Genomic DNA, 11,501 nt, shown 5'->3' on the forward strand with positions numbered 1-11,501 from the left:
CGTGGGTGTGTTGGGGAGGGGGACTGCCAGTGCCGCTTCCAGAGGGGGAAGGAGAGCCCTCCTTTGCCCTTGCAGTCTTGATCTGTGGTTCCCACTGCACCGCATTCAGCAGAAGAGGACCAAGCGACTTGGAAACTGTCAGCAAGACATCCATACGGGAGGATCTAATTCCCACCCCTTCCCAAGAGCCACACCCCCTGACCAGGTGTCGACCGCCTGAAGAGGCACAACCTAAAGCCCCCCGCCCTGAAACCATCCAGTTGCCTCACTTTAAACTTTGCCCTTTAAACTTGTATTCACAGCAGCATGATGGGAAGGGAGGGGAGAGACAGACAGTAATCTGCACATTTTTAAAACAAGAAGGGAAGACAGAAGAGATCGATATTCTCCCTGAACTGAACGCTCGTTTTTGAGCAAGAACGCAAAACCGAAGACATTTTTGTTAATTCCACATCCGTGGTTAAAAAGATTATTCTTGCTGGAAAAGCACCCAGGAAGGGAGGATGCGGTGTTGGCCGAGCTGCTGCCAATCTGTGGCCCAGAGGATGGGCTCCATGGCCCCCCCCCCCCCCCGTGCCTGGGCTCCCCAGTACAATTCAAGAGGAGCAGCCGTCTTAGTCCACAGAGGCCAGGAGAAAGAGAAGCCCCGAAAGTCTGACATCTATTCCAGCACAAGGAGTCAGAGCTCACTTCTTCAGCACTCTGACTGACGGAAGCGCATGCTGGAGTCCGCGCTGTTAGTCCTTTCGGCACCACTGGGCTGTGGCTATATCTCAGACGCACACACACACCCATTTAAATCCCCCCCCCATTTACATTAAGGAAAGGGTTACCTGTGTCCCTGCTGCTCTGTGATGCCGCGTCGTTTTCCATGTTGTAAACAACGGTTCCCTGAGAGTCCGAAGAGAAGTGACTGGCTGCCGACTCGTAATGGGGGAGCTTAAAGGGGCCACTGTCGGTGGAGGAGTCTGTCCTCGTGTCACTTGCAATGGAAGGCTCCCGCCCTGGGAAACGGAAATCAAACGCGAAGCAGAGCCACAGGTCAGGAAAGGACTGAAAGCAGCGAACTGGGGGGAGACTCTGGCCGGATATAAATGCAAAGCAAGCAAGGGTAAGGATCCCACAGAGCGACCAGTCATTTCTTTGGTACTGAGCAAATCCCCTTTCCTCAAAACGTACAGTAAAAAAATGCTTCGTTGCCACAGACGGTCTTTTACTTGGGAAAAACCTGCCTGCATCCTCTGAACCCGGGCCCCCAAAGGCTTATGCAGTGGAAAGCCCTCACAGTATCCAAGAGGACAGAGCTCCATTGCTGAAGGAAGGCCACCTAGAACAACTCACGTCGAACGTCTGCTACCTGCAGATGGTTCATGGATGGTAATAAGCACTGGGGCTGTGGAGAGCAAAAATAAAAATCACGTCCTGAACTATAACCAAAGGAAGGCAGTGCAGGCATCAGAACACCATTCTGACGTGTTTCTGGAGGAGGAGGGGGAGGAGGAGGCGTGTGTCAGCTAGCTGCCATGCTTTCACTGTTTTCGTTCATCCCTGACTGTAGCGCATGCGCGCATGATTGCTTGCTTTGCTTAACTGCTGTAACTATCGGAAGGCGCTCATGAGACCGTGCGAACTGGCTCTGCCAGACTGTGCTATCTGTGTAACCTTGAGGAGGAGGGAGGGCTTGCATTCCACTGCCGGTGTGAATATGTCTGCTCTCATGGGGCTAGGAGAGTCCCCCGTTCGTGATGTAATATCCCGCCGGGAGAATTCCCGTGCGCGCGCTTGGATTTCATTTGCTTAGCCAACTGCAGCATCAGAGTATATGTATTGATGCCTCGGCCCTAACCGTTATTCCAAACAATGTACCTGTACCACTTGGCAACGGACTTGTATTCTAATAAAGCATAACTTTTCCCTGAAGAGTGTGTGTGGACTTGCAAGCTGTTGAACCTGACAGTGTAGCAGTCTTCAAATGGGTGTCGGAGCTTCCTTCAGGTGTGGTTTAAGAGATTTCTATCGGACAGGCATTAAGGGGCCTGGGTTGAAGAGGGTTTAACGAATTAATGAAATGCTTTTTTAAGAAGACAAGCTGTTACTCAAAAAACAGCATGAAGATAGAAAATAACCTGCAGCACTAGATAATATACAACATATTTTCAAAGACAAGTTCATTGTATGAACATGACTAATTTTGTCCACATGACCATACGTGACAATGTGTATGGTGATGGAAGAGTTCCATGTTATCAACGTTATAAAGTATAACTCAATATCCAAACATCCAAGTCCTATTATGACTGTATGAGATTGTTTCTGTCCAAATAATACTCTCTCTTATTTACCACACAAATCTCTATCTAGTCACCAGACTGAAGAATTAAGCCACGGTGAGCACGACGGCTCCAAGACTTGACCTGACTGGATTTCACAGGAGAACTGGGGCTGGGTGCCCATGGCCGACGGAAGGCCCACGGGACTCTGCGGCTGGATTCAGCTCCTCCCTGCCGCTTCAGCAGTTAAGGATATAAATCAAGAGGACCCCCGACAGGATGGGCTCTGCACCTCCCCCCTACATGGACGTTTGCCAAGAGAGCCTAAAGAGGAGCTTCCCACCCACCACCATTCTCTGGAACATCCAGGCGAAAAGGCTGGCCAACGCCCCCTGCCGCCTTCCCCGGCCTCTCACGATTACAGGGTCTCAGAGGGGACACAGGGCTTCAACGAGATCACCACGGGACAGGCACCTCTGCCGAGGTGGGCGGGCCAGAAAGCAGACTGGCAAGGCTCCCAAAGCCACCTCCCCCCCCCAAAAAAAATCTTCCTCTTAATATACAGTAATTTACCCAGCACATTAACAACTTGTCATGAGGCAGAATTCTAAAAGTCTCACCAGGCAGCTCAGCTCATCTCAACTCACAGAAGCTCCAGTCTGGCCTGCCTGTCTTGCAGGAGCAGGTTGGATAAGCCCAGAGTGACCCCGAAGCCTGGCTGCACCTCTTCCCTTAAGGCCAACAGTTCCTGCCTCCTCGTTTGCCTCCCCCCCCCGTCCCCAACAGTACTCAGGACCACGTCCGGTATCTGGCCCAGCTGTACCTCCCACGGCAGAGGGCAGCGGACAGGAAGAAGCCTCACATAACCCTATGTGAGAAACGCAGTCGGGCACACGGGAAGCAGGGAGGCCGCTGGTCCCACTGAGCCCAGACCCAAGGAGGCCAGAACGCTCAGGCCCACAGCACCCGTTCTTCCCGAGGGCCTTTTAAGCCACCCTGGGCTGTGATGAAAGGCAGCATTTCAACGTTTAAATGAAGAAATATAAAGACATTTCTCCGTAGGCACCTTCTCTTCAGAACGGAAAGGAGGAGAACTGGGCGAATCATCGATGGAAGCGAAGGCACAGATTAGAGCAGGGGTGGCCAAACCGGCTGGACAGAGCAGCCACACAGAGTCAACGTCAGAGGTTTGATAGCCGCAAGACAGGGACAAACACACGTTTTTATTGGGAAATACGCGGATTTGTTTATTAACGTTAAATGAGACTGTGTGAAAGAGCTGCGTGTGGCTCCCGAGCTGCAGTTTGGCTACTTATAGATTAAAGTATTTCCTTTGAAACTTAAGACCTTAAAATTACCCTCCTTGGACATTTATAAGCAGATGCGTATAATAGCCGATGGGATCAACTACTGGAAAAGAAAATGAAATCTCTAGGTATAACAAACGATATGGTGAAGATCATGGAGACCAAAGAAATAATTAGGCTAATTAAACTGCACATTAAGGAACTGGATATTAGCAGCACGTCTGTCAGAGCCCGCAGGTTATGCTTGGTGTCTTTTTTTAGGTGTTGCCCTCCCGATGTGACTGCTGAATTCCTTTATCAGCTGACAATACCAAAGCTCAGAAGAGCTTTTACTTTGGCCAGAATGACTTCTCTTCTGTCGGCGGTCATGGAGAAAAAAGTGTCATATACAAATAGAATATGTAGATGGTCATCTGGTAAAGTCGAAAGTATTGAGCATACGATTGTGGAAGGTCCTCTATGTAGTGAGTTGAGGGCCAGTTTAATTACTCCTTTACTCCAAATGGTCTACCGAGGCACCTGATAGTACGAGGTCACAGGTGACCTCGTTATTATCAGGTACAAATGATTCTGTTACTCTTTCTGTGGCAAAAACTTTTAGGGGCAATAACTAAACAGCAGCAGAAGAATATCAAGTAAGGCATTATCTTATTTTATTTAATTATTTTCTGCTCAAGGCTGTAGTTGTATGAGCAGCACTGTGGAGAAAAACCATTTTGTGGGGGGGGGGTTTTGACATTCTGCGGGCTGGACGGGAGGAGACGGTCAAACTTCAGGTGGGCCTTTCAGTCTCACCTCCTCACCCACCCACCCCGCCTCCAAACGGTAATTTGAGGGCAGCTCCCTCGAGAGGACAGGAAACCCATCAAGGTGATGAGGAGACCCGCCCCAGAATGCTGCAGGAGGGAGAGCCGGTTCCTGGGTGGTGGGAACTGCTGTTTATATTATGGAGTTTTGGGGCGGAAAGCCAGTCAGTCGGCCGGTCAGTCTGTCGGAGCTGGCAAGAGACAGAGGCAGATCTAGCCCTGCTCCCAGGCCAGAGACGAAGGCCATTTGGGGGGGACGGGGACGTGTTTGTCTAGCTTATTCCAGAGTAACAAAGTAATGCACCTGCTCTGCACACCACCTAGACAGGGCCTGAGTTTAGAGGAGGGAGACAGATGAAGTGTTTCTGTCAATGTTATTTTGTTTCTCCCATTCACTTCTGATGTGCCTATATATATAGTAAAGGTAAAAGGCAAAGGTTTCCCTTGCTCGAAAGCCAGTCGAATCTGACTCTAGGGTTGCGGTGCTCATCTCCATTTCCTTGCCAAAGAGCCAGCGCTGTCCAAAGACGTTTCCGTGGTCATGTGGCTGGCATGACTAGACGCCAAGGCGCACAGAACGCTGACGCAGGCCTGGTCCGCTGGAAGCAGTAATAGAGAGAGGCAGGCAGGCAGGCAGGCAGTCATGGCAGGCTGAAAGTAGGCTTAACCTCCCTCCCGTAGCTGTGGTGGGCTCTGAAGCAGGCTGCAAACGCAAACTTCTGAACCCAGAAATGTAGCTTCAAGGACAGAAGAAGGGCTCAGAAATGTCGTGGTCCCTGAAGGGAAGGATGAGGCTCAAAGAAAGCGTCTTTGGTGTGGCCTGTCCTCTGGCAGTCAACTTATTCTCAGGAACATGAGGATGGAAAAAGGAATAAAGAGGATGCCTCGTTTCCCCCACTGCTGTTCTCTAAAGGCGAGTCTTCAAGACACCTTCCCCCCCTAGCCTGGCCATGTCGTTGGCCATGTAAGTTCTATGTTAGGGATTTTTCCCTTCTCTTATGCAAATTGAACACATTTGCCAATATTTGTTTTGAGTAACTGAATCTGCTTCTGCTAGTCACAACAAGGAAGACGAAACAGCTACGGGGACTATGAGAGCCCACCTGCCAGGATTTGTCTGCCGTGTCACCAGGCCATGGTTGGCTGTGTGGAGACTTAAGAAATGGAAGGGCCCCCACATACCATCCTTCTTCGGAGCGAAAAAGAGAAGGAAAAAACTTTAGTGCCGAAGAGATGGGGAAAGTCACCTGAGTCTTCACTGTCATAACCCGTCCGGGTGTGTGGCTGCCAACCGGGCCGGGCCGGGCTCTCCTGCGCTGAGACGGGGGTGCCTCGGGGGTCCGCGTACAGCAGCAGCAAGGGCTGATAGTGACCCTTAATGCACTTGGTCACAACGTCTTTCCACTTGGGACCGATCTGGAAATCAAACAACAGCAAACCCAAACGTCTCTTAGCAGCCTCCCACATGGGTCCAAATGATGGCTCATTTTACACGTCACTCGTTCTAGATTTAGATTTTTTTAAACTGATGTTCCATTGCAGCATTTAAAATGCTATTTTTATCCTGCTTGAAGGGCTTCACTTAAGAATAACCTAAGAGGATGTAAATGAAACCAAAACTTTTAAGGATTCAGATGTGACTTGTTCAACTTGTATATAAACTGTTCATTACTGTTACAAATTAATCTACCTGTGATGGTCCATCCCCACACCCATCAAAGCTACTCAGGTCCACAGAAAAAAAGGCCACATTCTTCCAAGACCAAAGGGGCCACCTGTATCAGAAGTAATAGATAGAAAGGAAACTGGGTAGCATGGAGGTGGTTGCCACAAGCTCAAGAACTTTTTCTGCCTCATCCCTCTTATCACACGCCACAACAAGGGACTCAGAGAAGCAAACATCTCAAAAGGATGAGTTCCTTATTTTATTTTATTTTATTTTTAAAATCATTTAAGATATGAAGGTGGTTTTAACAAGAAATTTAAGTCTTAAAAGTTCAAGGATTATAAAAACTGTAGCAGAAAACTCCCTTGTGTTATTTTTGGCCTTTGGACAAGGAAGAATAAGCGAAGGGATAATTACATGGGATGCGCAATTGTGCCAGTGTAGCAACTCTGTGCCTACAGCCCAGGGCCCTAACCCTAACGCCATTCATTCTAGGGCTTCAAAGGAAAGCACTTCTAAGCATAAATCCCAGTGCCTAAATTTGCACCAGTTCACATCCATTCCGACACGTTTAGGCTAAATCCAGGCCCTCTTCCTCACTCCCAAAAGCTAGGACTGATACACCCTGAGAAGGGGAGAAGAAAGCGCAGTAGTACTTGAAGGGTTTAGCACCGTCCTCTTAGAATCACTCTGCCAGGCAGTGGTGGCTCTTCAACATTAGACAGTAGCAAAAAAAACCACAATCAAGGAAGGTCAATGGGAAAGAAGCAACAAATAATGACACACCCTCCTGCTTTTCAGGTGAGATGGTAGTAAATTAGAAAAGACTCGCATTTATAACCCAAAGAAAGAAAAGTTGAGGAAGTGATTAAGGAGCATATTTTAAGATACCTTGCTGTTCCCCTTAGACCCCTTCTGTGGCCCTTTGCCAGATTCTGCATTCCTGTTTCACTCTTAGCATCACATCCCCCCGTTTCCATGAGATCCTGTCCCTGCCCTGGACACCCCTCCCTCAGCCTCACACAGCACAGAGGCAGGCCTGCGGGCTTTCTTTCCGTGAATGGCCTGCTCACGAGCAATCCTTTCTGCACAGCGGCTCACCACACCGACGGGACAGACCCCGACATGCCACCTCAACCAACCAGCCACAACGGGCGCAAAGGCAGGAAACGGTTCTTGGCCTGGCCCACTTGGTGAGGAGGACTTGCTGCAGGGAGGCAGCCAGACTTTGAGAGGCCTTCACAGGGCCCCCTCGCCTTATCGAGTGACACTTTTAGAAGCTAGAGCACAACAGACTGGGAATTAGTACACGTTGCATAAGAACAGGCCGCCTCGTGAGCTGGCAGAAGTATGGTCTGACACACTTGTCACTGGAAAACCTTTGGGAAAGTACTCATTCAATGCGCAAGGATTTTTACAATTTCACCCAAAACCTCCCGTTCCCTCACCTCTTTGACATGTGCATCATCAAAGTACATCCACTTGCGGATCTTTGTTTGGAAGAAGAAGGTAGAGTAATGCTTCCCATAATAACAGATCATTCCAACCAAGTACAGCTCACACAGCTTTGCTCTGTCATCTGTTACTCTGAAGAAAAGCTTTGAAGGGTAAAAAGGAGGAATCACCACAATACTTAATTTTTTTGCATTAAAAAACTTCAATTCATTCTGTGGAAATTTCGTATGAGTGCTTATTTCAATGTAAACCACCAGGAGATGTTTGGGGTCTAACTGCCAAATGAGCAACAATGGCCCTGACTGTAAATGCTGTTCCAGCACGGCAGGCTGTTTTAGGAGAGGGCCCAGGACGGAGGGCTTGGACCCTGACGCACATGCACGCTTTGCAGGCCCTTCCACGGGCCAAGGAAACATACGGGCAACAGCACTATATAAATGGACACACGCAGCAGAGCAGGTAAAAGGACGGCCGCAGCGTGTGCCACGGACTCACATCTCCCAGTTTCAGGCAGGTGCCCAGGCTGTGGATGACGTCCTCGGCCAGATCCGAGTGGTCCGAGTCCCACACCAGTCCGATGGTGATGATCTGGGGGGAGTTCATCAGCACACGACGGATGCGGATCTTTTCTCCACAGTTGCTCTGAGGAGGCATAAAAGAACGCTTTCATTGGCTGGACTAAAATTAAGTCCAGCGCCGGGTGGCACCTTCCTGCTCCCAGGTTTTCCAGTCACTTCCAAACATTTTGCTTTCACACATAAAGGACTTGAAATATAAAAGACTGCCAAGCAGAAATGTGGGAGTGCAGAAGCTGATGAATTCTTTGAAGACAGAATACACCGACACTGAAGGCTGGTCTCCCAGAATATTAAAGATTTTTTTTTTTAAAGGCATTCAGTGGGGGGAGGGAGATAAACCAAATGATGAGGTTCTAAAAGGCCATTCGGAGACTTTCTTTGGAGAACAAGTCAAGCTTACACTAGCCTTAATGAAATGTATTTCTATGCTTTTAAAATAACAACTTATTTTTAAAATATATTTAGGGTGCCCGTACCCCCCCCTACACACACACACACACACACACTCATGACCCCCGGAAGGATACAAACAGGCCAACTTTAAAAAGCCTCCAAAGGTCCCCAGAATGATCCAGGGTAACAAGGGAAGTTTTTTAGATTAACTTGCCTCTCTCCCTGCTTCAAAAGCTTTTCCTTCCCCCTGAGAACTCGAGAGTCTTGCAGGACAGAAGTCACCGCAAAAACATCCTCTTTTATAGGGAGTCTCATTTTACAGCTGGATCCAATTAGCCATGACCCCGTCCCCTCCAGCCAAGCAGCCTCTTCCCTCTCCACCCGGCAGGCAGCCGGCTGAAGCCCACCAACTCCATTGAGAGTCTGTTTGGAAGCTTTGCTGCAGTCTCTTGCATGCCAGACAATCCGAGAACAGAACTGGGGACGAAGAGAACTTTTGGACAAATGTCTGTTTGTAAGGTACAGTGGCTTGTGCTCAAACAGACCCCACACACAACTCTGCTGGGACAACTGGATCTGCTGGGGCAGAAGAAGCAAATTAAAGGGAAGTAAGGAAAGTCAGCCGATCAGAAAGGGCCATCACCCACAGGAGAGGACGAGGAAGTGACAGCGGCCCCCAGAGCCAGCTCAGCTGAGCAGCACTTCAGAGGCCACTCTGCACCCCGTGGCACCAGCCGTGGGCACTGGGGCTCACCCATCCCCTCATCCCACGACATGGGAGCAGCACAGGAGGAGATGGACGCTGGGTCGGCAGACAGAAACTACCCGTGAAGGGTCTGAGAGAGCGTCGCCTGGTGCTGCTGGGCCACCAATGTCTCGCTCGGGCAGAGTGGCCCACACCCGCCCAGAGGCTTCCCTGCCAGTGAAACGGCCACTTTGACCTTGTCCATATCCCTGCTGGGTCGCAGCAGTGCCACTCAAGCGTGTGACCTTCCCTCTGGGGGAAGTCCCAGACACCCCTGGCATGCAGAAGGACCAGATTCCCAAAGCGGCTGCAGTTCAAGACAGATCCCAGCACCCCTATTTAGTCTGCTGCTTTCACGACAAGGCAAAGATACTCACCGGGCAATTTCTCAGGTCCCCCATCGTGCTGGCATTTTGGAGCAGCTCTCCAAACATGTCTGGAGTGGGTTTCTCTCGTCTTTCCAGCATGCAAATGGCCTGATTGCTTCCATTAGGGAAAAGAATAAGGACCGGGGGGGGGGGGGGGGGAGATTAGTCAAAGAATAAGGACAGGGGAAAAAATAGTCAAAACACATTGTAACATCACTGGTAACGTACAGTTCAAAGCGAGTCTGCATCTGTGAACAGTGTCTGTTGGGAGCCCAGACTCCCACAGGGCATCATAGGAGCAGAAGAGAGAAGCCAGTGTCGGCTCAGGCCAGTGGCCCCTCCCGTCCAGCACTCTTCTGGGCCGCACTCTGTCCAGGTGGGGCCCCTGGCCGTGGGTCTCTGCACGGCTCCATGCTGCCTTCCCCACCCTGGACACAGCTCTTGCTCCGACAGCAAGGCATGAAACAGACTCAGTCACTGGGTGCTGAGCCCCGTCTCACAGGGAGCAAGGAAGGAAGGAAGGAACTCGCCAGCAGGGCCTCTCCACTGAGACCGGGACCTCAGTGCCCGAGAAGGCAAGAGGCCCTGCTTCTTGTTGGGCTCCATCTGGCCAGGCCCTGGCTGAGCCCCACTCCTGCAAAGCACCATGTGGCACAGGGTATGTGTCCTTCAGTGGAGACTCGGCTCAGGAGCTGCAACGCGGGCTGCTAGCCTGGTGCTCCTTTGCTGCCGAGTTGCCTCCTCACTCGGGGACTGGTGGTCTTGGGATCTGGCCCTACAATGCCCGGGACCGACTGCCCTGGGTTCTGGTGCATGCTGGCAGCATTGCCTGAAGCTAAGCCTCCCTCCGGGGGTTGAGTCCTTTGACTGAGGCCTCAGGATCCAGGGGCTCTGGGTCTACAAGGGGTCCAGTGAGCCTCCTGGTCCTCGCTCAGAATGATCTCTGGCTCCTCCTCCCAGGCTTCCTCTGACGAGTCTGCTTCCATGTCGTCCCCAGGGTGGCTCACCACAGAAACGATATATTACAAAAACGGTTGAATGCTGTGGTGGTTTTACATAACATGTTATGTTTCATTCATGCAGATGTGGATTTCTTTTGCATTTGGTTGCGGGAATGGCTCCACAGTTTAAAAGCATCTTGATCTCCCTGTATTTTATCATGCTGATCCATGATCGTAATACATTATTGCGTGATTGACGGCTGAATGATTGGCGTTTTGAAACTTTGCACTGAGGTGCAAGGTCCATTCTTACAGCTCTGGTTTTTTATTCACCCCCAAATACACGTTAATCCTCCCCTCCCCCGAAACCTTCCCAGCCTGTTGCAGGAGTCTTCCTGTCTCTGGCTCAGAGAAAAGGCATTGTGTGTCCCTAAACATCATAACAGGTCTCAAAATTCTCATTTTAAATGACATAGTGAGGCCAAGTGTGTAGAGCCGGGCTAGGCAGGCTGTAGCACCTGAGATTGTGGGCGCACGCCGTGTAAAGACAGCTGCATGCGCTTCAGGAAGCTCCATGTGTTCCGTGCAAAAGAGAAAGGCACTGTTGCAGGCCTATGGGAGAGATACTGGGGGGGGGGGGCGCCAGTCAGTGGGTAAGAGAGACCATTATATGTTCCTGTGAAGGAAGGAAGGAAGGAAGGAAGGAAGGAAGGAAGGGAGGCACTACACTGAAGTGCAGAGAATACTGAGTCATGATCAAGCATCAGGATGAGAGGGGGACAGTAGACATGAGATACTTGGGGACTCTGAGAAAGCTCTGGACAATGCCCTTCACCAGAGTCAGCCACCTGCCTCCAAGGGACTTGAACTCTGAATCTGAGAAGAAGAAGAAGAAGAAGAAGAAGAAGAAGAAGAAGAAGAAGAAGAAGAAGAAGAAGAAGAAGAAGAAGAAGAAGAAGAAGAAGAAGAAGA

General features: G+C 50.2%; 1 protein-coding gene across 1 annotated transcript in view; it reads right to left on the reverse strand.

Moving 5' to 3' along the window:
* USP54 (ubiquitin specific peptidase 54) overlaps positions 1 to 11,501 on the reverse strand; it is a 107,324-nt gene that overhangs the window by 68,601 nt on the left and 27,222 nt on the right. Inside the window, exons 6-10 of the mRNA XM_015417383.1 lie at positions 9,598 to 9,703; positions 8,000 to 8,146; positions 7,498 to 7,647; positions 5,631 to 5,799; positions 834 to 1,004 (exon numbers count right to left, since the gene is read on the reverse strand). Coding sequence (XP_015272869.1) covers positions 834 to 1,004; positions 5,631 to 5,799; positions 7,498 to 7,647; positions 8,000 to 8,146; positions 9,598 to 9,703 — 743 coding nt within the window. The remainder of the gene's footprint in view (positions 1 to 833; positions 1,005 to 5,630; positions 5,800 to 7,497; positions 7,648 to 7,999; positions 8,147 to 9,597; positions 9,704 to 11,501) is intronic.

The sequence above is a fragment of the Gekko japonicus genome, unplaced genomic scaffold (genome assembly GCF_001447785.1).
Source record: "Gekko japonicus isolate JY-2015 unplaced genomic scaffold, Gekko_japonicus_V1.1 scaffold2339, whole genome shotgun sequence".
Taxonomy (NCBI): domain Eukaryota; kingdom Metazoa; phylum Chordata; class Lepidosauria; order Squamata; family Gekkonidae; genus Gekko; species Gekko japonicus.